This window comes from Drosophila serrata, unplaced genomic scaffold (genome assembly GCF_035046125.1).
Source record: "Drosophila serrata isolate PLE 108 unplaced genomic scaffold, ASM3504612v1 contig_272, whole genome shotgun sequence".
NCBI classification, from domain to species: domain Eukaryota; kingdom Metazoa; phylum Arthropoda; class Insecta; order Diptera; family Drosophilidae; genus Drosophila; species Drosophila serrata.
Genome location: NW_028257170.1, coordinates 2,623,363 through 2,650,579, shown reverse-complemented (window position 1 = coordinate 2,650,579; position 27,217 = coordinate 2,623,363). Strand labels below are relative to the sequence as shown.

Here is a 27,217-nt window from a genome sequence, read left to right as displayed (position 1 = left end):
AGCGGCTCTAATACCCTCTAAGGTGATTATGCGATTTTAACACTTACCACTAAGCTATTCGTCTTTGAGGATGTCAGGTAGTCTGCAAAGAAATCAAAAATAAAAATGTATAAATAAAAAAGTGATATGCATTTGGTAAACTCCTAGGATTTCACTCTGGAAAGCCTATTAAAAGTCTTAGGAAAAGTTCACACTTTTTATGTTGAAATAAAAAATGTTTTAATAAAGTTCAAAGATGGAATTTAAATTCAAATTATATTTAGTTGTACCCAATAAAGCAATAAAGATCTATAATCTATAATAAAGAAAAAACTTTAAATGTAAGTTGCATCGATCTACTGATCTTAAATATTACTATATTTCTATTTAAGTAAGAGCCAATGATCAGGACTTTTGTATAAATAATTAAATAATACAATGTATTTTGTAGATCTCAAATTATTAATATTTTCTATATAAAGGTTAAGAAGTTTTAATGAAGTAAAGGCAAATGATCAGGATTTTTGTATAATAAAATATATAATATAATGTATTTTGTAGATCTCAAATTATTTGAAATTGTCTAGAAACAAGTTAAGCAGTTCTTCGGCTCACTATTCCTTTAGGTTAAAGATCCTTAAGGCACCCTTCTAGCGTATCTAATCTTCGATTTGTCAATATTATCTTACAATTTCCAAGCTGACAAAAAGGTCAAGGGGGATCCTTTGGCTGTTTTTCCATTATATATTTTGTGGTGTTTATTTTTTCCTTTAAGAAAAACCTCATACGGTTGCCAATCAGCGAATTATCGGTCTGCCCCACTGTGGATTTTGTGTTTTTGTGGCTTATTTTGTTTTCTTGCTGCCGTGGCTGTTGTTGCCATTGTTGTTTGGACTCCAGACGGATGAGGAAGTTGTTTTGCCTGGGCATGCTACCAACTATCGGCTGGCGACTATCGGCAGCTTGTCGCGTTTTTCTCTTATTTAAATTACGAAATGTTTTGTCAACAATTTGTCCACTGATTTATTGGCTTTTGTGGCAACAGGCAACAGGCAACTGGCAACTGGCAAGCGGCAAGCGGCAACTTGCAACATTGCAACAGTGCAACGTTGGGCACAATAGCCGCGATGCGGCAGAGTGCGGCTAATCGGAGTTGCCAGTTATCAGCTGGCTGAGTGACAGGTGCATAAATTGCATTTAAAATCGAAAGTTGGGCAGACGCCCAGAATGAAAGTGAGCGACGTGCATCCATTAAATGTGTGCCACTCATGTGGCACCATCAGCACGGCCACCAGTGCCACCAATCGCGGTGGTGGTGCATTGACTCTGCACTCTGTACTCTGTGTACTCTGTGCCCCACCGAAGTCGCATTTCGCAGCTGTCCATCAGAGAACTTTCGATTTCGATTGCGTAGTGCGTCGTCAACGGGAGACTTTCCATTGTGGCGTTTGTTGAACCGATCTCAGGCACCACAGTGAGGAAAAAGCCTGACCAATTGGCCCGCCAGTTCCTAAATATTCATATACTCGTTAAAATAAATCTTTGTATACTTAACACTGATATGTTTTATGTTTTGCCGATGGCATAAAAGTCTTTACGCCAGAAAGTTGGTTTAACACGTTAAATGGCATTCAAAAAAGAAATAATAATTTACAACCCTTTCTAAAGTAAGAAAACACATTTATTTGCAAGAAACATAAATTTCAATTATATTTGATTTATACTTTTTACATTTTCTACAAGATTTCCGCATTTTTAACTTTTGAGAAAATGAATTTCATACTGATTTCTATTCCTTATAGGATTTTATGTTTTAAGATCAATTTAAATAGCAATAGGTTTATATTTCTCCCTGTGTGGGTGTACATATCGACGAGGTGGAGAGGGTCAGGAACTGGGACTGGGACTCGGACAACAACTGCCACAGATCGCACAAGAAACACATATTTCTGCCTGCATTTCGTAGCTTTTTTCGTTTGGGCTTGAAGTCACTGTGAGTGACACACAATTGCGTTTTTTGCGCATAGTTCCGTATTTGGTCAAAGATAATGATGTGAAATGCAGCAACACAACCAACCAATGCAATGGCAACGGCATCGTCATCGGATTCAGTTTCAGTTTCAGTTTTAGCCACCAAAAAAACCATGGCAATGGAGACAGAGTCTGCGGCGACAAAAGGCGCAACGACAGCGACAACAAGGCAATCACCCACTCAAAAACTCAAGAGCTCAAAAATCGTTGAGGAAAAATTGCCAGGCCATGTAAATGAGTGAAAATGTTTTAACTTAATTCTGTTTATGTGCGTTCACGTGCGGTTGCCAGGGCAAGAGAAACTCCTAGAGACCTGCGCATGCTCCCCGGATTGCCATGACAGAGTTGTCGTCTCCCATTAATCAGTTCCAAAAAATAAACAAATAAAAATAATAAACAACTCTAAATAAAACAGAAGCAAAGACAGACCAACAGACCATGTCAACCTTGGAAGCTTCGGGATCGGGACGGATAGAGAATGACGCCGATTTGGAGAATTTGTTCCCGGATCAGGAGCCGGGAACGGATACCACAGGCACAGCACAACTCTTGACCAAAAGCAAGAAACCCTACTTGAAGAAGTTCAAAGAGCCTGACTCTGATGAAGATGTGGGCGATATTCGGAATCTTTACAATGTATCGGAGTCATGGCGAACTCTAATGAACCTGGACAGTTGCCAGAAGGTCATGGTTTCGTAAGTAGTATCTTAACTCCCTTGGCCTTAACCCTTTTCTACCTTCGTCTTGTACAGGGATAAAGTTCAAAAGATCTTAAAGATCGAGGTGGGTATCAATGTGACCCAGGAGTTTCCCTGGAAGCAGGTGCAGTTCAAGGATCTCCGCGATGTCCTCTTCGATGAATTGGAGAACTCTGCTGATCTGATGAAGAAGTTCAAGAACTTTAACCCGGAGCACTTTGTGCTGATGGGCTTCTGTCCCCTCCTGACCGAACAGGATGACGATCCACCCGAGGGCGATCCTTTTATCTTTTACTCGAGCATCAAGGAGTCCAAGCTGGCCATGGGCATCATCCAGAATATGGAACACTTTGAGCGATGGCGAATGCAGCGTCGCCTCCGTAAGAAGCCCCGCCGATGGGTGAGCCACGGCACCGAGGACGAGATGACCATTTTGGTGGAGCACTTTAAGGAGGAGCCCATCGATGTGGAAATCCAGAGTGTCTACCCCATTCAGATGCCGCGTCATGTGGCCTTTGATTACAGATTGACCCGGGATGTTCGAGATGGACTGATTGAGCTCCTGCCCAACGAGAATATCAAATGGGAGAATGTAGTCAAGAAGCGGATCACAGTTGCCATACAATCTGCTCCCCCAAAGATTGATCGGGAGCAGCAAACAAACCCCACATTTCCCTCAAATGCTTGGTCTCAGTATCTCTATGAGATCGATGATGAAGGTGGGTCTATACAATCATTTACCAATGACTTACCTAATTTAAATACTAATCACAGACCTGGAGCTGGATGAAACGGATGTGGACGAAGAGGAGGAGAAGAAAAAGGCTCAAGCCAAGGCGGGTACATATGTGGCTCCCGAGAAGCCGCCTCCGAAGATGTCCTCGCAGATTCAGATGTTGCTAAATACACTGGACTTTAATCAGATCGACAGCTATAGGTAGGTTAAAAATATGTGCAAAGAGGATATAGAGGACAACGAAGTACTTCCTATATTCCAGGGACGACTACTCCATGATATCCCAGCGTCAGGTGGTTCAGTACACCAATCCGTACCTTCAGGAATTCATCTGTTTTGCAAATATATCAAAGAGCAATAAGCGCTATGTGGCAGGCTACGATTGGTATCCGAATCTTTCGGGACTGATTGCAGTGTCCTATGCCTTTAGCACTCAGGCGACCATTAACGAGGCCACCAACCGCGTGGATTACGTGCAGCGTGCGGTGTTGGAACCCAATCCCGTGCTGCTCTGGAGCTTCTCAGATAACCTTAACTACAAGCTGGAGTTCGATGCTCAGATCGAGAACACCGCCCTGACGTTTTGCCCCTTCAATGGGGATATCCTGTTGGGTGGCTGTAAGAACGGCCAGGTGGTCCTGTGGGATTTGCAAGGACGTTGCGAAAGGCTGGAAGAGGAGGAGTATCTAACCGCCGCGCAGGCCAAGTATCGGACAATGATTGGGGAATTTCTCAACTGGACCATAGAGTTGGAGGACAATCGCATCTCACCGGCCACCACTTCAATGCTGCCCACTTCTCCCAAAGGTCCCATCACAGCCTTTTACTGGTTGGGTAGTTCTGTGTATCTGAATCAGTTTGGCAAGGTCTTCAACGATCCAAACGCCAAGAATGTTCACAAGTTCTTTGTGACGTGCTCCTTCGATGGAACCATCAGCTTCTGGAACTTGGACGGGGGTGCTACCAAGGCCAGCAAGGATAAGATGCGCACTCGCATGCTGCCCAAGGAGTTGACCCAAAGCGAATCATCCTACAAGTCGCAAGCGATTAAGCCAACCTACAATCTCTATTTCCCCGAGCCAATAACGGGGATCATAGGGGACACCGCAAACTTTAGCTGCCTGACCCCGGTTCCGCGGGTCATTCAAGCCAATCCCAACAATTATCCCACCAAACTAATTGCCAAGGATCCGCCAGTTCTACGCCAAAGCCTGATTGTCTCCACCTTCTATGGCCATATCAACCGAATCGATTGGCAGGGCACCTACACGGAGGGTGACCCCACGGAGGTCATTAACAGCTCCATTCCATTCGCCAGAGTGCACGATGGTCCTGTGGTGATGGTACGCAAGAATCCCTTCTATCCTGAGCTCTTTGCCTCCATTGGGCGCACCATTCTGGCCATTTGGAAGGAGGACTACAACTATTCACCAATCTTTTGGCGACAGCGAGCCTGTGACCTTACCGCCGTTGCTTGGAGTGAGACGCGTCCGGCTGTACTGTATGTGACCAGAATGGATGGCATCCTAGAGGCCTGGGATATATTAGGTAAGTCACAAGTTACAAGGAGTCGAAGCAGCTTCCTAATTTTCCCTGCCTAGCTCGCGATGATGATGCCTGCCTCATTGAGATCCTTGGCGGTGGCATTATCACCGGAATCACAGAGCATCGTCCATCCCTGCCGCACAAGATTCTGGGCATTGGAGACTATAATAGCAGCATCCGAATGGTTAAACTACCGCATTCCTTTGACGTGCCATTGAACAATGAACTGCAGCAGCTGATAACCTACGTTCTTAAGGAGGAGCAACGCAAGGTGAATATTCAGGCGTGGGAGCAAAAGTACTACGAACTCAACAAGGACATCATTGAGGCTAAGAGGGAAGCAGAAGAAGAGACTCGCAAGGAGATGGAACGCATCGAGCGGGAGGAGCAGTTTGCCACCCGGAAAAAGGGCGCGGAGGAAGGCGATCAAGAGTAAGTCTCAATATATAATATACTGTATAATTTATTAATAACAATTTAATTCAATCAGCAAAGGCACCAAAGGCAAGTTGGGCAATTACAACGAAAGAATGGCCGTGCTTTGGGATGAACTGAACCTAAACCGAATGATGACCATCCTCATGTCGCGCAAGCAAATGGATCCCGAGAAGTTGGCTCGAGAGACGGCGCTGGAAAAGGAGCAGCTGGCCTATGAGGAGGCCAAGAAGAAGTCACATCGGGATGTGTTGGCCAGTGTGGAGAATGACATAGCCACCATCCGATCGCGCATTTTGCCGGCAGAGGTGCCCGACCTCCAGCGCAACGAGATGATCCAGGAGCGGGTGCAACGTGAGATTGCCATGTCCGACAGCTACGAGAAGGTGTGCCAGGACGCCTTCGATATCCTGGGCACCTTCCATGAGTTCGAGTCCATCGACTACATAGAGTTCCTAGAGCGAGGACGCCAGCGGCGTCAGTTGCTCGATCAATCCCTGGGCGGGAACACGGATCGTCTGCTCTGGTACAAGGAGAAATGCGAGAGCGGAGAGGTTAACGAGTGTCAGTTCGGCTACGAGTTCCTGCACAATCATTCAGCGGAGTCAACGAGCCAGCAAGGTTTCCAGGAAAACATAACATCCGATACCAAATCGAGTGACGTGGATGTGGAAACCATTGAGGAAATTGTGAAACATGATACCACAAACTAATTGGCATTGTGTTTGTCTAAAATTCAATTTAAAATGCTTCCATTCTGTTTAGTAAATGTTGTAGATATTTTCTTGAGAGGTCAAAAATGATTTGTATTTCTGGGAGATCTTGATTGGGGATAAACTGGGTTGGAAAATAAATAAATAACATATTAATAATGTTATTATGAATCTCTTTTTACCACTTTCTTATTTAACTAAAAGCAATGCAAAAGGCTTCATTTTCTATAAAGTTTTCTCCCATTTTAATCCATTTTTTTTGGCTTGGCTTTTGGCTTTTTTGACCACCCCCGATGCGCTGACCCACCCAACACTGACTTAATGGCTGAATGGCTTTTGGCCAAAAATTCGGCTCTCAATTAGGGGCCTAGTGAACCTTGAAGCTCGCTTCCGCTCGGTTCAAGTTTATGACATTTCTAGCCAATCTAGCAAATGAAGTCATCTCCGCGAACGAGGCGTGCCCCGAGTTTAATGAACCTGCCCCTTCATAATGCTGATCTTCAAGCCCAAATGGGGGAATTCCCACGGCCATACAACGAGTATTTATAGTAGTATCTCTGGCCAGGGCACTCCAATGTACACCACTCCACCTCCAGGTGAGCTCCATTCAGGCAATCCAACTTCATCGGACTAAATGCAAACCGACAGCGGCAGTCCATCATTTTCGCAAGCAGATAATGATATACATTTCGGAAGCAATGTATCTGAACTTTACCATAATTCCGAGTGCATTATTATTGGCCCGCTCTGGGCAGTTTATCCCCAGGTTTGGAGCTCGGTTTTGTTGCGTCATCGTTGTCGACCACCTGTTGTCCTTAAAGCGATAAGTATTAAGTGATTTCTTGCTTGCTTTTTTTCCTCTTATTTATTAATACGAGTCCACGAAAATTTGGCGGCTGCGGCTGCGTGCAACTGCGTCTGCGTCTGCGTCTGCAACTGAGGCAAGTGCATTTACATAACAATTGGCCTTTGAATTCAAATTGGCAGCAGCCAGGGGGGAACTCTGCATTAAAATCTGTTTACCGCCATTTAAAATAATTTACGATCTTATGCAAATCGACGCTTTCGTTGCACTAGCCCCGCCGCCATGACTCGACATAAACGATCGCTGGCCAGAAATTAAACACACATCGATTATTCACGCCCATTGTGAGTCGGTGGTAGAGGCGAGCGTGGCAATCGGAAATTGCAGACACCATACAGGTGTCAATATCCATATGCCAAGCTCACACGTTTATTGGAAAAGGTTCATCACTTAAAATTTGGCTTAAAGAGTTATCTAGAAAATGTGGTTTTATACTAACATTATGATTATTATACGAGAGAATACCTAACATAAATAATTCATATCTCTATCTCAATATATTTAAAATTTCCCATTTATTTATTTTAAAAAGAATATTATATTTTCAATGGATCAAAGCTCTACTATCCAATGCCCAAAGCCCAATGTTCAGGTAGTGTAGAGTAAGTCCCGCATTGCTTCATGGATTTTACGGCTCATTTAAAGTTTTGCTGGGGTTTTTTACGGGAGGCACGGCTGATTTGGCAAGGCTGCTGAACCACTGGACATGCTTCTGACCCAAAAACACGGAAAACTTAACAAGTGTGACTAGAGTGTCTGGAACTGCACCTTCTTTAGTCGGGCAGCACTTCGGACTTCTTGCTGTACTCTTCAAGGCGTTGGAGCAGCTGTTTGCAGGATTGTCGCTCACCCTCCTTGCCACTGGGACTTCCCAGTTGCTTCACCAAGTCCAAAATGGTGGTTAAGAAGCTACTAAACTCCTCCTCGTATTCCCCAATGACCTGGTCGAAATGTTGGCTACTGCCAGCAATTGGTGGGGATTCCACAAAGCCGCAAAAGTTAAGGCAAATATGACCGAGTGTAAAGAGACTTGCCACAAAGGTATTGGCAGAGGAGAGTAGACCCAAGCTCAGGCAGTCTTCAACGATGTCCTCGAACTTGATTAGCACTTCGTCAATGTTCTGGGCCTTGTCCAATGTTTGGAGAAGCGACTGCCATCGCGGTTCTGCAATGTCCAGGGTAATATGTTGTTCCAGGTTCAACATACACATCATCATGCGCTGACGCAGCTCCCCAGATCGATCAGTTTTCTTGAGAGCTGCACCATCGGCTGGAGATTGCCACAAAAGGGTCAGAGTTCGGTGCACGTAACGCAGGAAGAGCAGGACCCGTTGGATCACTTGCAACTGCTCCAGCATATGAGAGTGGAGCACAAAGCTCAATGGCCACTTGGCCTCGTAGCGCAAGGCAAATGACTCGTAGCCGTAGAGACGGAGTACTTCCGGTACATCATTTTCCAAAGCCTTCTCAGCCATTTGTCCTCTGGCCAACTGGGTGGCCACATCACAGGTCTTCAGCTGGCAACGCAACATTCCCTTGAAGGGATCATTAGATTTCTGGAGACACTCTGTTAACAGATTCTGAAGCTTCTCGGGAATCAATGTGTCTACATTGCATTGCAACTGCTCCTGGCATTTATCCAGCAAAGTCTCGGCAAAGCCATCCATTTGCAGCAGGAAATATCCACGAAGATTGCGCAGATGAGCTGCCAGGCGTTGCTCCTTGATCACCTCCAAAAGCTTGCCAGCTGGCAACTGATAACTTTCCTGAATAATCTCCAAGTGACCCGTCTCCTGGGGAATATAGCTTAGCGGTTTCTGCAGCAGCTTCATTGTAACATTGCACTGACGCAGTATGTTAAGGTATTTCCCAGCTAGGAAAATCTTCTCCGCTTGGTCCAACAGAAAGGAAGGCAACCTGTCGGGTATCAGGTTGTATCGCTGTGTCCAGTAAGCCTGGCAGCACTGCTCAGGAGCCAACAGAGTGCTACTCATGGCACTGGAACGCTCGGTGTCCTCCACAAAGAACTCGTGTTGGGCATCATAGAGAATACCCTTTTGGGTCCACAGCTGCACAATCTTCATATAGGTATGGGTGACCTTGGCTAAGATCTGGGAAACTCTATCCTTTAGATCCGATGTTACGTTCTTTTGATCATTAGAGAACTGATCCAGCAGGGTCACCAGCTGGGCACTGTTCAGCGGGCCCCGAGAGCTGCAGGCCATGCCGGCAAACACTTTGAGACTGGAGAGCCAAGGTCGCACCTGTTGCACCAACTCCTTGAGATTCAACTTCTTCTCATTCAGATCCGTCTCCAGCTTGGATTGCAGCTTGTAGTAATCCTCCATCTCGTCACTGAGGGCTGTGGCCAGGGCCAGGCGAGTCCTGTCGCAACTGGGGGTCATGTTGGTCTCCTCGATAAAGCTCTGGACACTGATGTAGTAACCAATAAGGGGCAACACAGTATTGGCCAGTGTTCGAAAGGCCCCGTTGAATGCGTCGTCCACGCGGAACCGGACCTTGGCTATTTCCACTGCCGTCATCTCTGCGATCTTCTCGGCCGGAATATCCGGTGTAATATATGAAGATGGAACTCCAGAGAAGGCGTAGATCAAGTTACGCATCAGAAGCTGCTCCTGCATTGCCAGGGAAATCTTGGACACATCCTCGGTGGGCATGTAGTAGCCTCCAACGCTCTCAAAAATCCATGATTCCTGGCGGGGGCCATCGGTCGGAGCATTTGTACCGCTACCAGATGTCCGCGAGTGGTTACTGTTTCCAAAAGTCCTACTCTTTATCTCCTGTGAGTCACCTTGACCATGAATACTATGCATCTGACGCTCCAGTTCCTCCTTGCTGAGATGGAGGCGAACCTGCTCAGCGGTCTCCTTGTCCACAGGGGGAGGATTCATATTGTCGGGTGTCAGAGTTTTGAAAGATATATAAATTTAACAATATTCAAAGCAGAAAGTTCTCTTTTGGTTTTCGGTAAAAGGAATGTTTGTATTGATGACAATAATTGCAAAGGTGACTTTGGTACTGGAACTGGCTTTGGTTTCCTCCTGATACACATCGTTCGTGCACATTGGTGACATCTTCGGTTCCTCAGATCAGGTGGAACCCATATCTTGGAACCCATACCTGGCACAGCCGGGTGATCCGATCCCAAATTCTTCAGCAAAGGGAAGCGGAGAAACAGCTTTTGAACGTGTTGAGAATTTTCTATCAATTTCTTCACCACGATGGGAACTTTTAACTTTCTTTGTGACCGTATTTAAAATGTAAATACACCTTAAATAATTTTCTGGTGCATTATAAATATGATTTTATTTTTAAATTTTTTAAAAATTTTAAAAAATTTTAGGAAATAGGTTTTTCTTTCTAAGACATATATAATAAAATCCAACATTATAAACTATCTGAGTACTTTTATTGCTCTCTGGCTTGCTGAAGATTACTCTCAAAAGTTTAATAGGAAATTATCTTACTCTTTTAAAATGTAATTAGTTAGCTTTTTCTATACTTATAAATTATAAAACATTTACTTTAATTAAAATCCTTTTTTTCCTCGTGCATATACTAAGATACTCAAAAATATTGCATGGAAAACGAGATAACGATGTGAACACTTTATTTATGGGCTTTTGTCGCGTGAGTGCCACTTGTCGTGTTGGTGTTGTTGGTGTTTTCATTGTTGTATTTGTTGTTGTACTCTTGTCGTATTGGTGTTGTTGTGTTTTTATCGTTCTTGTTGTCATTGCCCTGTTTTTTCGTTGTTGTTGTTGTTGACTTCGTTTTCTCGTTGTTCTCATTCTAAACAATGCAAATGCAACGTCAGCGTCTCTGTGTCTGTCTCTGTCTCTGCCTCGGTAGCTACTGCTCTGCCATCAGCAGCAGCAACATTAGCATAAATAAATAAATAACCGTACTAGCAACGGCGAGCGAGTAAATAACAAAATAACAACACCAACGAGCAAGCAGGCAGCATTAATCTCTGAAAAGCTTTTCGATGGACGTTCCATGGGCTTTGGTCGTCTTCTTCGCACATTTTATACCAGCAACCGAAAAAAAAAACAAAAACACTTGTTCGCCTTCGTCGCCTAGCGGCACGGCAGAGGTCTGTAAGGGAATCGCCTAGGAACACGCCCAGACATGAACCAAGTGGGTACAGTGGGACCAGAAATCAGAGAAAGTGAATATAAATACATAAGATATGCCGTTGATAGGCAATTAGAAAGATGGGAACAGGTGGGAACAGTTATATTTATAAAGCTTTTCAGTGCACAGTTTTTGTAATTTTGTATTATATTATTTTGTCAAAAGAAATGCATATAATATTATACATTTTATATTTTAAAGCCCACTTAATTAATACATAGATATATGGTTCGAATGATGACCTACAGAAGTCCTACATAATATTTCTTAGAAGTCCTGACTTCAATCTCCAAATTCTCTGAAGAAAGTTAAATTAAATAACTTCAAAAACGGTTGCACGAATGATAGTTTACGAAAAATAACTAAATATATAAATATAAATAAATATATATAAATATTTTCAAAATCTGTTAAGAAATCTGGCTTCCTAAAGGGTTTTTATAAGCACAATAAATCAAAAATCAAAATTGGTTGGTCGAACCTTACTTAAAACCTAACTTGAACCACTGTGACTAGGCCGTGCATTTGGCATTACAACGGCAACACCTTCGCCTTCACCGTTAGCTGGGCTTACCCCCCTCCCCCCATGCATGCTCACATGTTGCTATTGTTGTTATTTAGTGTTGTTGTTGCTTCTGCTCTGCCGGCAATCAAATTGAGTTCAAAAGCTCAGTTAAAAAGTAGGAGTATTCGAAAGAGAGGTGCACAGGGCCGGTGTGCTTTGAATGCAAAAAACGGTTTCGATTTTTGTCTCTGCATTACTTATGTATGTACAAAATGTACTTATGTACATATGTACATCCGCAGCTCGGCGGTTTCTTAGTAAGCCACACGCACGCTGGCCCCCACAAATAAAGGTATCGTATAAACAAAACGCGAAAAGCTGGAAAGCAACAAAAAGTGTGAGTGTATCACCGGTGACAATCGCAAATGCAACACACACACTCTCTCTCTCTCTCTCTCTCTCTCGAGCTCCCCCTCTATCTCTCTCTCTCTAGAGTCGAGAAACCGAGGCATACCCAGAGAAACGAGCCCACGAGCGAACGGCGGGTATTCTCAGTCAAACAACAAACGCAACTGAAGTAACAACGGATCCGCGTACCGCCCCCTAGAAATAAAAGTGAAATTCTACGAGTCTTGCAACCCGGTCTATCCCCCAAGGTGTAACGCTTCCAGAAATCAACGGAATTGAAGCGAAAATCCCATCCCGCCCAAAAGTTATGATAATTGTGGAGTGCCAATTGTGACCTGACTTAATGTTCAAGCTGCCCAGCCGCGAGAGGTTCGGAGTCTGGGTGCAGCGCCTCCTTGTCATTGCCCTGCACCTTTGGCACCGCAGCAGCATGTCCTTTGCCCGCGGACGCCAGGAGGCGCTCAAATGGATTAAGCGCCGCCTGGCCAGGAGACGCTGTCACGTGAGTGCACTGCGAGAAATTGCAGGGGAGTTAGGGAACCGACTATGGGATACCCGGTAACCAAGGCTTGGGGTTATAAAGTAAAACCCGGCACAGTTAGGAGTTGATCTTAGAAAAGGTCACGAGATGAGAGGTGATGGTTTACAGAGGGATATATAGAATAAACCTAAGATAAAGAATGTTTAGGATAAAGATATATACATTTACATATTAAAAGTATAATCTATATCCCCAGTTAAAAAATATAAATTCCTTGTACCAGGTACCGATTGCAGTTAATATTACAGCTGATTAACAAATGTTTATAACACCTTTTTATACCTTAAAGCTGGTACATACCACCTACTAAGCTTACGATAAACAACACTTTACAGGTTCTAATTTTAACTATTAATTCCAATACATGGAAATACATTTAAATTAACCAGGGTTTGTTTTAACAAAAAATCTGTTTACACAACTTACAGCTGTAAGTTACTGACTGACTATAAGGCAAAACAAATTAATGTGGAACTGTTTATTTCTTAAATAAGCTTTACATAAATTATTAAGAGGTTGTTTTCCATTTTTCAATGCCTTATTTTTGAAGACTTACTAAATATATATTGTTATATTGTTAGATTATTAAATATTAAAAGCAATTAGAATTATTTGACATAAATTCTTCATTTTATGGAAATGTCTTATAAAATACAAATATACTATAATTAGTTGTAATTTAATTAATTGTATATTATTATGTTCAATGAGTAAGCCCAACATTTTAATGGTTGTTTATAATTCTTCACTTTCCCTGAACAAACTAACCATTTCTTTCCTTGATATAAGTAAATAGATAATAAAGAGTACTAATTAATATGTATATATAATATTGATATGTACCCCCTTAAATTCCAAATTCCTTAAATAATTTTCCTCTGTGCATCACATCCTTTGGTTGATCCCAAGTGGGTCATCATTTCGCCTCGCCAAGTTCTAGACTTTAGCCGGAATTCAATTAAAAGTTATTCTGGCTGGCAGTGAATTCAATTAAAGACAATCATTTCGGGCTTTAGGTGCAATTTTTTTTGTTTTCTATTTTAGCTAATTCTGGTTTTCCTGTGAATCGGGGCACAGCCGGCGCGTCAGTAGGCCGGCGGCAGGCTGGAAGGGTTAGAAAAGTTTTCTGCACTCGCGTGACTCGCTATAATTTCTCCATCAAGAGGGTCTGCGGTCTCTGGGTTCCAACTGTCTGAGGCTTTGTTCCGCTTCCGCTTTTTCGCTCTCCATGCTCCACTCTTCACTCTCCACTATCCTCTATCCAGGTGGGTGTGTCCATCGACCTGCCGGAGACATAGGCTTGGTTCCCAGCTCCTGGCTGCCTGTGCACTTACTTCATCCCCTGGCCAACCCAACTACCCCCAAAAAGAAAACTACTCCATTTCCATTACTCCACCCTGGTGCAAAAAAAACAACAAACAGTTGGCGTTGAGCGATTATGGCTGTCAGGCTGAAAGGCACTTCCAGCCTGTTATCAATTCAAACAAATGCCAAAATGCCAAGCAAAACAAAAAATAGTATATAACATATATACATACATGTATTTATTTGAAAAGCCGACAGACAAGAGGAGCTGTTAAAAGCCCCACCAAATTGTGCAAATCAAATTGAATGCCGTTTTATGAAAGTTGACTCTGCCGGTGATTTTTGGCAATTATCTGTAGTTTTCAGTTGTGCGATTTCGAAATATTTGCGTTTTCAACAATGCGGATCTCAAGCAGAGCACGTAGGGGTTAAGTTGAACGCCCCGTGGCATATTAAAGAGTTTTCTAATATTTAAAAGAGAGGCAATTGAGTCAATAGTTTTTCTGTCATTTTGTAGGGTGAAACTGGTTTTTATAATTTAAGAGACAAAACCCTGCAATTTTGCTTTGATTTCATTTAATTATTAACAATATCGAAGCTTCAAATCACGATTGTGTGACTCATACGCATTTGCTTGGGAAAATTAATTGTTATTAATTGTCGGAAATATTGATACCCTTGCTCATCGTCCAGTTCGCTAGGCTAGAGTTCTCGTTCCAATTACAAATGGAATTATGCCAGACCCACCGGGAAGAGCACTTAATACTTATATTTATGGCACTCAGTATTGTTTATACCTCGGCTCCGGCAAATGTTTATTCTCACTCTCCTCGCACTCCAAAAAGTTTTTTGTTCAGATTTTGTGAAACTGAAACTGAGGCGGGAGTAAACACTCATCGCGTGTTCCGATTAACGAAATCGCTATCCCCTATAGGGGATCTCGAGGCCAGGAACCGAAAGGAGTCCACGTCCCGGTACCAGCTTGAAGCTTGGAGCTCGTTAGCTCAGGCCTGAGACTGTAAACAAAATGCCTGTCAAAAGGCATAAGCTAAACACCGACAAAGTAGCAAACAAAATATATGGGCAGAGTCCCTATTATATACTTGTATGTATATATGTACATATGGTATAGTATTGTATATGCGAACTTGCCAAGTTCAAGGCAGAAGTTGAAGATGTCTATATGATGCTTTATGGGACTATCCACAATACCGGTTGAGGGATGGGCCCCCCACGGAAGGCGGGTGGGGGTTGTGGAGCGAAGTAAACAATAACATTGTGCATAAAACAGACCTCGGATTCCCCCGCTTGAAATACTGACTAAATGGAACCGAATGAATAGTTTATGATTTCAAAAGAGTCGCATTATTACATACACTTTACAAGGGAATATAAAAAATATTTAAATATGTTGGTTAAAGAAAAGAATCTTAGAACTGTTTGAGTAATAGTTATAATTATTGGATTAAAGAAAACAATAAAATTTTAACTTATTTTTACTATTTAAGGGATGGTTTAATATTAGATATAAAGGATGGTTGCATATAAGAGAGCAAAGATCAAAATATTTTGTTTAAAAGTGTCTCGTTCGCAGAGGAATTTTCTTTAATATTCGTATAGCTCATTTAATATATTTATTTTCTACTCAAAGATATCCCTTTATACTATTAATACTATAAAATAACTACAAAAAATAATACATCTAGTGTTAAATGAACAGCAATACCACTTTTGATACCAAATAAATAAATCTAAGGGTACCAAAAAAGATATAATGTTCTATAAATTTTCAAAATTCAATGTTGTAATTGTTTCATTTCATTCACTGCAATTATCTGTAAGGCATTTATATACAAAATGTTATATTGTATAGTGTATATTTCTGCTTTACTTTAAAAAATTTTCTATTAAAATTCACAGAATTCAATATTTAAATATTTTTTCGAATTTTAATGTTAGAAATTCATGTCATGATATTTATTCCCTGATTGTATTTTAATGCAGCCACCAACTGTTTGACAAAGTCAACATATCCTTGACTGTGTCACTATAAATCACCGGTAATTGTGGGTGTGTTGTGTTTATTGTTGCTATTGCCATTGATGTTCCCTCCATCGGCGTTTCTCAGCTGAGCTTGGCTAAAGCAACAGTATAGAAAAGCCCAGGCCAAAATTCAAAAATATCGCGCTGGTTACAAAAGCGCCCCGTTCGCACGCATGGAAAATCATTGAAGCCTGCAGCGGGGTGGAAAAACGGGATGGGTATCGGCGAGTATCTGTGAGTTACACCCTCGAATTCGCTGGGGCTTTTCCATTTCCATTTGGCGTTCGCCTCATTTCAATTTAGTTGGTGCAAAGCGGCCGCCGCAAACGCTTTGAACTTGTTTCCCGGACAGAGACGCCAGCCCGCGGAGGTCCCCACCGGTTCAACTTTATTCCCCATTGATCGAAGCCAAAAAAAAAAAAAAAAAAATCTGTGCGCGTTTTGATTTTTTGGCGCGTTTTTCATTTGTTTTTGATTTCTGCCCTCCCCAACTCTGGCTTGGGCTCCACATCTACATCTCCTTTGCCTTCGTATTTGCCTTCCTTTGGGCAAACACAACTGGGGGGAAACAACTATGTATTGATAAATTGCCAGCCGACGATTTCCGTCGTGACCCGCGCGTTATGCAAAATGCTCAAAATGTAAATAAATATTAAAATAATACACAAGATCACGAAGGAGGAGGAGGACGGGGACGAGGCTCAATGTGCCACACAGCCCTGCCTTGTGGCTTTTGTTTGGCTTTTTTGTGGTGCCGTGAAAAATGAAGTGAATCCATCTGCCAAGTGAATCGTACCGATAATAATAAGGAATAATACAAATAATAATAATAATAATGCAAACCGACAAATTTCCGAGTGCCTTCTTCCCCCCCATTTAACTTGTCTTTTTATTTATGGAAACAATAAACGCAACACAAACTACGCATTAAGCCGGAGCTTCCCGGCCTAAAACCCAAATCTGGATTGTGCACTGCCGGCAGTTTCCTGGCACGCATATAATTTGCATGTGGATATCGATCTTCATGACCGGCAACGGTGACGGAGAAGCGCCAACTGCAATGGCTTATGTAATCTGGAAAATATTCATGAAGCAATATGCTCGCCTTCGCTACGATCCGCAGCCTCTTAGTCCGCGTCTCATCTGGCACTCGTATGCGGCCATTCGGACGGTAGGTTTTGCAAACTGGGGGTCACCATGTGCTCCGAAAAGGGAGGGGAATCGGGAATCGGGAATCGGGAATAGCGGTTACTGAGCCCTTTTATTGATTTAAATTGAGTCATTTTTCTTGGACTTGGCCATGGGCCATACAAAGTAATTGTAGATTAATGTGGCTAACTTTAAGTGAGCGCTCAACAGAGACGAGAGTTCATATTTTTCTGCAGCTCAAAATTTTCAAGTGTTTTTCGAGTGCGCTGCTGGGAGTATTTTTTATATTTTATTTTTCGGGGGCGTGAAAGTTGATTTGTGATTAAATGGCCGGCGAGTTCGTTAAGGGAAGTTGGCGAAAGTTTTTGGCATTACATGGAGTTTTTTGGGAACTCTTTTCAAGCAACAGGTTTTATTTTTTGACAAGCTCCTGGGAATGTTTTAGCCATAAACTATGATTCCTTGTACTTTTAAGTGCTATGAATTAGACAAGTAAAGGTTAGGGGCTATGAGTATATTTTATTGCTTGACATTGTTTGGATCTTGGTTAAAATTTCCCAGGGAATTAAATTAGCATATGAATTAGGAATGTCGGCGAATAAAGATGTATTTTTAAGGTAAACATAAATCATCGATGGAAAAAACCAATTTAATTATAAAGAGGTCAAGAAACATGTTGTATAAAATGTATATTAAATACATTATCGATAACATCTTAGACATTTGGTTTCAGTAGATTTGATATTATCATATTTAAGTCAGAGTTATCAAACTGTACCCTATTTTCCGTATTATATTGAACCCAATTGTGGTTTAACTTTTCAATTTAAATATACATTTGTAGCACAACTCAAATGTAAACTTTTTTCCATTTTGCCAAGGCAATATAAATAATTCAACTATTGACAAGTAAACTTATTTACATTTTGTGTAAAAAGAGACCATAGGTCAAGCCTTTTCGTTAATTATAATTAATCATAATCATCATAAAAGGAGAGTTTAAATTATATTTACTGCCCAGTTTGTTCCTTTATTCTTTGGGAGATTTAAATGGAAATTAAAGCTCACCTTCACCTTTTCCCCTTGTTAGTTGCTAATAAATCTTTGCAACTGCATTTTATCTTGGCCAGATTAAGGAACAACTTTACGAGTTTCCCCAAGCTCAAGATTGGCAATTTCCGACACCGAACTAGTCCGATCGCACCTCGAATGGCGTTATTCAATCAGCGACCAGGGCACTCTGCCTATTTCGATCTTTTCCTTGACATTCAAATGCGGTGACAGTTGCATTTCCCGCCCATTAACGAAATACGATAGTGCCGGCAAAAGAAAATGCAAAGGAAATAGTCGAGATTTTCAGTGAAAAAATAAAAAGGAAAACCAAAAAGGAGACAAAGCTAAAAGCCGCTGGAAATGGCAACGAGGCACTACTGATGGGCCCGTAGTCTAAAGACCACCAAACTAGCTAAACGGACTGTCTGCCCCCATTGATAATAGCAATCGGGAAAAGTAAGAGATGCAATAATTCAATGTAAAGTGTTAAAATGTCGATATTAATTGCAGACTAGCAGTAGCACCAGGACTACCACTGGTGGCCATTCCCCCATTACCCATTCCATGCCATCCTATACCATACCATCCCACACCGCGATGGTCTCCCCTCTATTGCATTTAAATAAATTGCGATTATGCCGCAAATGTGGCAGCCAGTGCAGCAATCAGTGCAGAGAAACAAATAAGTTGTTCAATTTCAAGAATTTTATATATAAAAAAAAAATGATTTTAAACTTAAACTTGTTTAATAAACAGTGTGAGGAAATGGGGAATACAGTGTAATCTTCTTGCATTTATATGCAATGTTTTAGGCTCTGACATATTTCCGTTTTGATTAGGAAACCTATTACACTTCTAAGTACACAAAAAGTATGTTCAAAGACTTTATATTAACCTTATTGTTTAATAAATAATTCATTAAATTAAATTCAATTGAGGAAAGTACAAATTTCTAAAGATATAGATATAAGATATAACGATATAGGAACTTGTAAAAAATAAACCACTGATAAATATTATTGAACCAGGTAGCAAAAAACATAGAACCTACCATAATCTTTGCACTACTAAGATTATAAATACTTCTTACTAAACACTATTCAAACAATTTACAATAATATTTACAAACAAGTAAGACTAGTAGTTTAATCTCAGTGTACTCCCAGTTAATATCCCTGGTCTTGGACTTGAATTTTCATTGGTTTTCGGTGTTGCAGCCTCTGGATGCTCGGCAATGCGCTAATAATATTTATCAGTGGCTCATTTGTTGGCCTGGACAGCGGGACATGGGACATTGGTATAGCGGACATCTTACCACGGACATTGGGACAGGGTACATTGGACAAGGAGCCAGTGCATTCGATGGCCAATAAACCAAACCAAACCAAAACACAAAAAAAAAAGCAAATAAAATATCAGCTAGGAGGCAGCAGTGGCTAATTGCGCCGCCTGTTTGCTGCTACCACTGCTGTTAACTTGGCCCGCTGAAGGTGGGGGCTGCCAAAGCCAAAGCCAAAACCAAAAGCTGTTGCCGATGCCTTGTGCATCCGCTCGTCAGTTTCAGTTGCAGTCTCAGTTTTTGGACGCCGTTTCCACATTGTTCGCTGCATCCAAGCCATGCATATTTATTTATCGCAGCTGAGTTTTGCATTTTAACTAGAAATCATGCAAAAACGCCGCGACATGCAATGGCCACAAAATACAAAAAATAAACTCACAAAAAAAAGCGGCAAACGACGAACGGCTTTCAAATCGAATTTTCAAAGCTGTTAAATGCAGTTGAGAGCGATTTTCCCTATGTTTTCCGCACTTCCCCGCAGAAGAAAAAAGAAATATATGGACAGGGACAGAGAGACGACATGAAATCTGTTTAATATTTTCCCGCGCACTCACGCACGACGTGGGAATTTTCATCTTCTTTGACTTTGACTGCGAACTGCAACTCAAAACCTCACAAAACTGAAGGCGAACAAATAAGAAATAAGAAAAAAAAGCAAAACAAAATCCATCCGAAACATTGAACCTTTCATAAAAAGCCTCACCATTTTGGCAAAGGCTGTTATTCAACGCACGAGATGCAAATTTTGATATAGGAAATGGGTTTTATAATCGGCTAATCTGATCTGACCTATAAGTGGAAGGAAGTGCAATGGCTTACTTGGACTTGAAAGGTTGATAAATATCAAAGTTATGGTTTAGTTTATACTGATTTTGATATTCGTAAGGTTAGCAAAAAGAAGAAATATATTGGGCTGGAATATAATAATGTATTTTTAGTTAATGAGGAATCATTTAACTTGTCTGTTAGTTCAAGACTAAGTGTATTTAACAAATACTTTTTTGCACTAACTTACAGTATCTTATGACTTCATTTCAACAGTAAACAATTAAAAACTAGTTTAAGCATTCTAAAAGAAAATAATTTAGAACAGTATATGAATTTGCACTTATAATGAATTACTACTATAAACTGCATAAGGGAATTCATTCATCATTAATTCTATCTTTTGAACAGTTTTATTTCATTTTACAAATAAAGTATTTATTTGGCATACCCAATATAATAATTGCATGCTGCAATTATCATTTTCATTAATTTCCCAAAAGAAAGTGAAAAACAAGTAATACTTCAGTTATCTTTAGCAATTAATACCTGCCTTGAAAGGTGTTTATTGCTTCGCTTATGAGTTGCTATTATTTTTTTTCTCCAGCTTCACATGCAAATAGCTTTTCTCCCCCGCAGTTTTTCCCCTGTCCAGTTTTTCAGTTTCTCTTTCTTTAACCTTAGTCGGAGGTTAGACCAACCCATTAACGACACGCATTCACAGTCATTTTCAATTTCGTGGCGCTGTCACTTAATTTGGGAGCAGTGGCAGTTGCAGCCCACGCATTTTCCCCATATTTGTGGCAATGCAAACGCATATAGACACTCTTTTTATTTGGATATTGTGGAGTTGAGGGCGAAATTGCAATTTCCACGGCCTACGTAAGAGCACTTTTCGAAATCAGACTGATATTTTATGTATATTAACTGTTTTGGTTTTAAAAAGTAAGGATTTTCGTAGGAAATATATTTTGAAACTAATTATAATCTCTTTTGGAATAAAATATATCTATTTTGAAATACTTAATTTGATTGAATCAATGCTCAAGCATTTACCAGACCTTTTCTTACTGTGTTGACCATTCCCCCGACTTGAGTTAAAGCCAAAGTATATGGCGCTTCGTTACAATCTCTAACGGCCAGTCAGTCAGTCAGCCAACAAATTAGTTACTGACGCAATATTTGTGTGTTTATATATATCTGTGCGCTATCAAAATCACACGCAATAAATTTAATTTGTTTCGTGGGCAGAGGCAGAGAGTCTCTCTCTCTCTCTGAATCCGGAGGAACATCGACCAAATGGCATTGGCATTGACAGTTCCCGCTCCTCAGGTGCGACACAGGTGCTTGGTGCCAGATTAATAAAAAGAAAACGCAGTCATAATGTTTTGATTAACACAAATGTGACAAGAGATGCATAAAAATTAATTTCCAATCTTGTTTCTCTGCGCGGATTAAAGGAGGAGACCCAAAACTATATATTATATCGGAGTGGATGGCGGATTTGGGTCAATGTGGTGTTAGGTGAAACCATAGATGCGTGAGAGAGTGCTGGATCTGGAATCGCTTTGGATCGATTGGGTTTTGGTGTAGCCTCAAGGTTGAGCTGTCGGTGCACCGGCGGCGACCTTCCTTTAATGGCTTGTCCAGCCAACTAGTGCAACATTTTTCGATTTCCTTTTGACACGCGGCCATAATTTGAACAGCGGGCTAGCAGCTGGCCGTAAAAGCCAAAAAGCGACCCACTGCCACAGACATACACGCACCACGAAAAACCTGGCCAAAAAGCCCCCGGGCTAAGGCCCAGGCCAAACCACGACCGAAAGTCAAAACCAGAAACCAGACCAGCCAGGGCAATTAATTGATGAGCACAGTCCGGCACTTGGTCAAGAGTTGGCATGACAGCAAATTGCATTTGCCTCTGATTCTGCTTTTAGTTTTTTTATTTTTTTGTATTTCTTCCGATCGTGCGTGCTGGCCACTGCCATGGCCACTGGGCAGGAATCTTTAAGCGGTGGCAGCAATCGCCGGAATGCAGCGCCAGAATCATGCACTGAGAGAAAAGGGAGGTAGTTTGAGAGAACTAAAATACATGTTTTCAGTCTTTCAGGGTCTTGTTACTTTAATCAGAAGCTTGTTACGAAGTGAAAGTGATATATATTCTTAGGCAGAAAGAAAAATTGTATCAATTTGTTCCTAAATTTTAAAGGAATTACATTGTTAAAATTATCAAAATTTGTCAAAAATTCAATTTTTTTAAATTAAAATTGAGTATGTAGATTTATTAGCCTAATAAAAACTAACATGGAAAAGCTTTCCGAATAAAAATCAATAATATTTTGGCTTAGTTATCACTTTTTAAAACTTTGAATTGCCGAAAAAATTTGCATATTTTTATATGATATATGGATAAATATAGATTTCAAGATTACGAATATTTTAAGGTTAGTTATGATCTATGTTTGATCCCAACCTATTTATAATTCAATTACAACATCAAAGGTATTTAAACTTTGTCTTTCTAAATAATTTTCTTTATTTTTAATGATAAAATCCATAATTCATTTAGTCAAATAATATTTTAGACTAGTATTCTTAATGTTACACTCTTAAAGTAAATTAAACAAATAACTTGTCAAGTGTTATGGTTTCCCTGGAGTTAATCATCTTATGCTTTTAATTTTTCTTTCATTCTGAGTCACCCCCCAAAATTTCTCACAGTGCTTGGCCCAAAAAGAAAATATTGATGATATATTTATTGGTATTTATTGGCGTCGCTTCGGCCACACTTCAAAAAGCCCGGCCTGAACAAATTGTGGAAATTTATAAGCTTCGTCCGCAGAAATCGTTGTTGTCTCTGTGGCTTCCTTTCATTTTGGGGTAGGGGATTGGAGGAACTGGGAGACTTGGCTCCAAGTTGGTCTTATGCGCAGGCGCCTTTGGCGACACCTGGCGGCAGGCTAGCAAGGACCCAAGAAAGGAAGAAAAAAAAAGCTGCGGTTAAGGACTAGGAGCAGAGCTAGCCGGATTCCTCATCGACGACTTTAGTTGCTAAATTCGCTTGGGCGTGGATAGCCAGAGTGTGTGGGTAATGGGAAAATAAATGGAAAAGCGCCGGCATACAACAATGTCACATTGTTGGCCAAAAACTATTTCGGTTTCGACTTTGGCAGTTGAAAAATTGAACATGCCAGGCTTTGTGTTATGTGTGGTCAAAAGAGTTTTGCTAGGCCAGGATGGGGAATGGACAAGGGGATCCCCGAACCACAACCACTTTCACTGCAAATTTTTCAGTGTGTATTTGTGTGTGTTTGTGTCTGAAAGAAAGTGAATTCTACTGTGCTACACTTGACCTATGACAACGACAACTAAGGCAGTTAGGCAGCGGCAAGAAACTGGAAACGAACATTTGACGTTTCATTTGATTGTCATGCAATGTGGCCCCCTTTGGCTCACTCCCTTTTCCCTAGTCTTGTCTCCGGATCAATGCTGTCCCCAATTGATTTCTGTTTAACTTTTAACATGCAACAAGGCGGACCAGGCAGGCTTCCTCAGACCCAGTCCCAGTCCCATATCCATACCCCGAGTCCACATTCCCATCTGCCATTGCACATTGATGGTGGTGCTATGGGAAAGTGGATCGAAACTATAGGAATGTACAGTGATACTTATATAAAGCAAACTATAAAGGGTACTATTTAGAGGAATATAAATAATAGTTAAGGGTTTCATACATAATACTTATTTAGGTTGAAGATACTCTTCAAATAAGATAGTTCTCTGGTAGTCTTTGCTTTTTCATTACAAATAATACAGAACTCCAACTATTACTCCTTCTTCTTTTCTGCTTATTAATCTTAATTTGAGACATTAATATTTAATATAAAATTCTACTCCAATTTCGTGCCACTGTACTCTAGCGTTGCCCATGGCAACCTAGCGAATTGTGTTTAATGCGGTCTTTGCAGTCGCAGTTTGCCATTGCATGTGCCAAGCCAAAGAACTTTGGCCCATTTGAAATGCGGCAATTGTGTATCTGGCAGATACATTGGCGCACTCTGAACTCCACACGTGTCTGAAATCTCCCTCACTTATTTTTGTTTTTTTCCTTTGCATTTTAGACCGACACGAACACCGCCGAGTCAGGGCGAGCAGAAGCAGCTGTTTCTGTTTCTGTTTCAGATTCTGGTTCTGTCTCGGAAGCAGGAGCAGAATTAGCCGAGATCTTGGTACTGAATGACACCCAAATCGATGGAGACGCCGAGGAGAGGCCAGCCGAAACGATCCAGATCCTAGAGTCCCCGCCAGCTAAAGTCTTGACCAATGACAGGGACATGAAAGAGGTTAAAGCAGCGCCCATTGCCCGCAACGAAGAGGTGGATGAGGTGGAGGTGGAGGCTCCTCTACAGGTTCTAGAGTCTCTGGAGGATCCAGAGGTGGAGCAGCTGTCGGCAAACGCTAATTATGTGTGCTGTCGATATCCGGCAACAAGCTCCACCGCATCAGCAGGCACTTTGAACCGCAGCAAGTCGCGGGTTCACAAGTATCTCAAGAAGTGCAAACAGCGCCTAACGGGTCAGCAGCCAAAGACAAGTCCAAAGACCACCACTACCACCATCATCCTGGTAAGGAATGAGCCAGCAAGCATCGAGGAGAGGGAATCCGAGAATGATGACGAGGAGGAGGTGGAGCTACAGAAGGAACTGGCAGCAGCGGAGGAGGTGGACGAGGCTGAGGATAGCCCTGGCTCCTACACGGATGCCCTGCCCATCGACTGTAGCTTGGATGCCGGCCAGGAGCAACGGGCGGTCGTCGAGCTGGAGCCGCCACATGAGGAAGTTTCACGACAGGAAGAGGTACGTAATAACACTGTGGAAAATTACATAGTCAAATTAAAAATTGAGCTTGTAATTGAAGAGGAAATTCTCTATTTAATTTACAAATGTGTAATGAAATTTGTCCTTTTAAAGTGAGCTAAATTAAATATTCAAGTAAGAGAATAAGAGTTTAAAGTCTTCTCAACCTCAACTTTTATCTCTTTTCCTCCACAGCCTGTCGTCGAAGGTATCCCAATATCGTTACCCACTTCGAGTCCAATCCCCCAGCTTCCCCAGCTGCCCGACGATGTGGAGGCCACGCTGGGCCAGCTGATTGACAGCCATCTGTCGCACATTTATCCCGTCTACTGGGCACGCACGCGTGCGATATTAATCGACCAGGCACGTGAGCGGCTCGTGTGCGGCTTCGATGGCAGCCTGGTACGCTTCGAGGAGCGTTTCCTATGCAAATTTGCACAAATTGCCGCCGCACTCCGTTCGGCCCATCAAATTGGCGAGGTAAGTGCGCACAGGCCCAGGCTTAAAAGGAACTCGAAATACACTCGCGAAATCCGAGCGGAATAAGAAAAAGATATCATTTGGAAGCCGCAGTGAAATTAAGTGCAATTTGCTCAAGTTCTTTAATCGCATCTAAATAGTTTGCTTTAACCGCCAAAGAGAAATTGTTGGGTAACTGCGCCCCCAAATGCCTGGGGAAATTGGGGCTATCACTGGGAAGGAGGCGATATGTGTTCTCGACAGATTAAATCGAGTAAATTGACAAAATTACAAGGGTGGAGCTTTATAGGAAATTTACTATTTATATAGAGCAATTTCAAACTACCACAAAGAACTTTAACTTTTTCCCTAATTGATAAAAATATTAATAAACCAAGCAGTAAAAGTTTTTAAAGTTAAAAACAAAGAGTCCTGACACTTTATAAATTGTAATTAATTACAGTGTCAACTTAATGGAATGCCCAATCGAATATGAAAATATTATTGAACTTCAATCTGTGCACATTCCTCACAACCATAATTAATCTTTCAAGATTATATCACCAGACACTCGGCAGTGGGTTTTTCTTATCAACAATTCAAAACCAACTGAGGATTGCATTTCGCAACGCAGTCTTCTGGTTGTGCAAACAATTTATTGAAAGACAAAGGGAAATGCTTAAGGTATACCTTTACCTTATGAATTATTGATTATTTTTTCTTTTAAGAATACAAAGTTAGAGTAAATTAATAATAGAAAAAGTAAGACTTGCATATTTTTTTTGCTTTTGATAACAAAGAAAACTCAGTAATTCCTAATCCAACCGTTTCCACCTGTATTTTGCCACACAGCTGTACAATTTTAAGCCAAATATTCAATTAAGAATACCATGAAAATTAAAATATATTTAAGACATCTTAGTATAAATATTAATCAATTTAATTATTTAGAATAGTAGGAGTTATAATGATTTGAAGTAAATCAAACAACTCCCACTATTTCGCCACTTACCGTAACAGCGTCTTAGATGCCTGCGCAGCCCTGGCCACTAACAGTGCCCTGTTAAAATAGGTATAAACTAACAGCGCACCGCACTGTAAACAGGTCTGCAGTGTAAATGTATCTGCAGTGCGATAGTGATGCCACATTCTGAGAGATACAAAGCTAAAACAAGACAAAACAAATACAAAATGAGATCTAATGAATTACAAGATAAACAGAAATAAGAGGAAAAATACAATATTAAGTTTAAACAACCCAAAATTGGTTAATAATTACCCTAATTAATTAATAATTCCCCTAATATCTATTGTCATTTAAATATTTAATATTCTCTAAAATTTCAATATTAGAGACAATGAATTAATATATGTTTTATATGCGAAAAATATATATAAATTCAAAAGATTTTGAAGGGAAATAAGATTACTTAAAGATTTCGTTCCGAAAAAAACCTATTGAACTGCACCTTAAATGTACCCAAAAAACGATCATTTTGGTAAAATATTTTGATACCTAACTTATGGAATATTTCTGAGGGCGGTTCTAAAAAGCCGGTGGCCTGTTTCTGTTTCCTAATGTGGCATTTAACTAGTAAAAATTATAAATTAAACCTTTATTGTAGCCTTAGCCA

General features: G+C 41.0%; 3 protein-coding genes and 1 long non-coding RNA gene across 7 annotated transcripts in view; 2 read left to right on the top strand and 2 right to left on the bottom strand.

Moving 5' to 3' along the window:
- LOC147643481 (uncharacterized) overlaps positions 1-27,217 on the bottom strand; it is a 162,682-nt gene that overhangs the window by 77,407 nt on the left and 58,058 nt on the right. The window contains exons 2-3 of the long non-coding RNA XR_015271982.1: positions 26,596-26,748; positions 48-82 (exon numbers count right to left, since the gene is read on the bottom strand). This is a non-coding gene — a long non-coding RNA (uncharacterized LOC147643481). The remainder of the gene's footprint in view (positions 1-47; positions 83-26,595; positions 26,749-27,217) is intronic.
- mmm (missing minor mitochondria) lies at positions 1,895-6,301 on the top strand. The gene is made up of 6 exons (XM_086834188.1): positions 1,895-2,705; positions 2,763-3,427; positions 3,483-3,645; positions 3,707-4,992; positions 5,046-5,421; positions 5,480-6,301. The coding sequence occupies exons 1-6, from the start codon at positions 2,449-2,451 to the stop codon at positions 6,135-6,137; spliced, it is 3,405 nt and encodes a 1,134-aa protein (XP_086690314.1). The 5' UTR covers positions 1,895-2,448; the 3' UTR covers positions 6,138-6,301.
- t-Grip84 (testis-specific gamma-tubulin ring protein 84) lies at positions 7,499-10,044 on the bottom strand. Its single transcript, XM_020943147.2, has one exon. The coding sequence runs from the start codon at positions 9,912-9,914 to the stop codon at positions 7,776-7,778; it is 2,139 nt and encodes a 712-aa protein (XP_020798806.2). The 5' UTR covers positions 9,915-10,044; the 3' UTR covers positions 7,499-7,775.
- Pura (Puratrophin-1-like) overlaps positions 12,159-27,217 on the top strand; it is a 54,873-nt gene continuing 39,814 nt past the window's right edge. For 2 of the 4 annotated variants that reach the window (XM_086834140.1, XM_086834138.1), the window contains exons 1-3: positions 12,159-12,575; positions 24,390-25,124; positions 25,320-25,604. In XM_086834140.1, coding sequence (XP_086690266.1) covers positions 12,417-12,575; positions 24,390-25,124; positions 25,320-25,604 — 1,179 coding nt within the window. In that variant the 5' untranslated portion in view covers positions 12,159-12,416. Of the gene's footprint in view, positions 12,576-16,260; positions 17,134-24,389; positions 25,125-25,319; positions 25,605-27,217 lie in introns of those variants that run through there. The other 2 variants (XM_086834139.1, XM_086834137.1) reach the window with 1 other exon arrangement.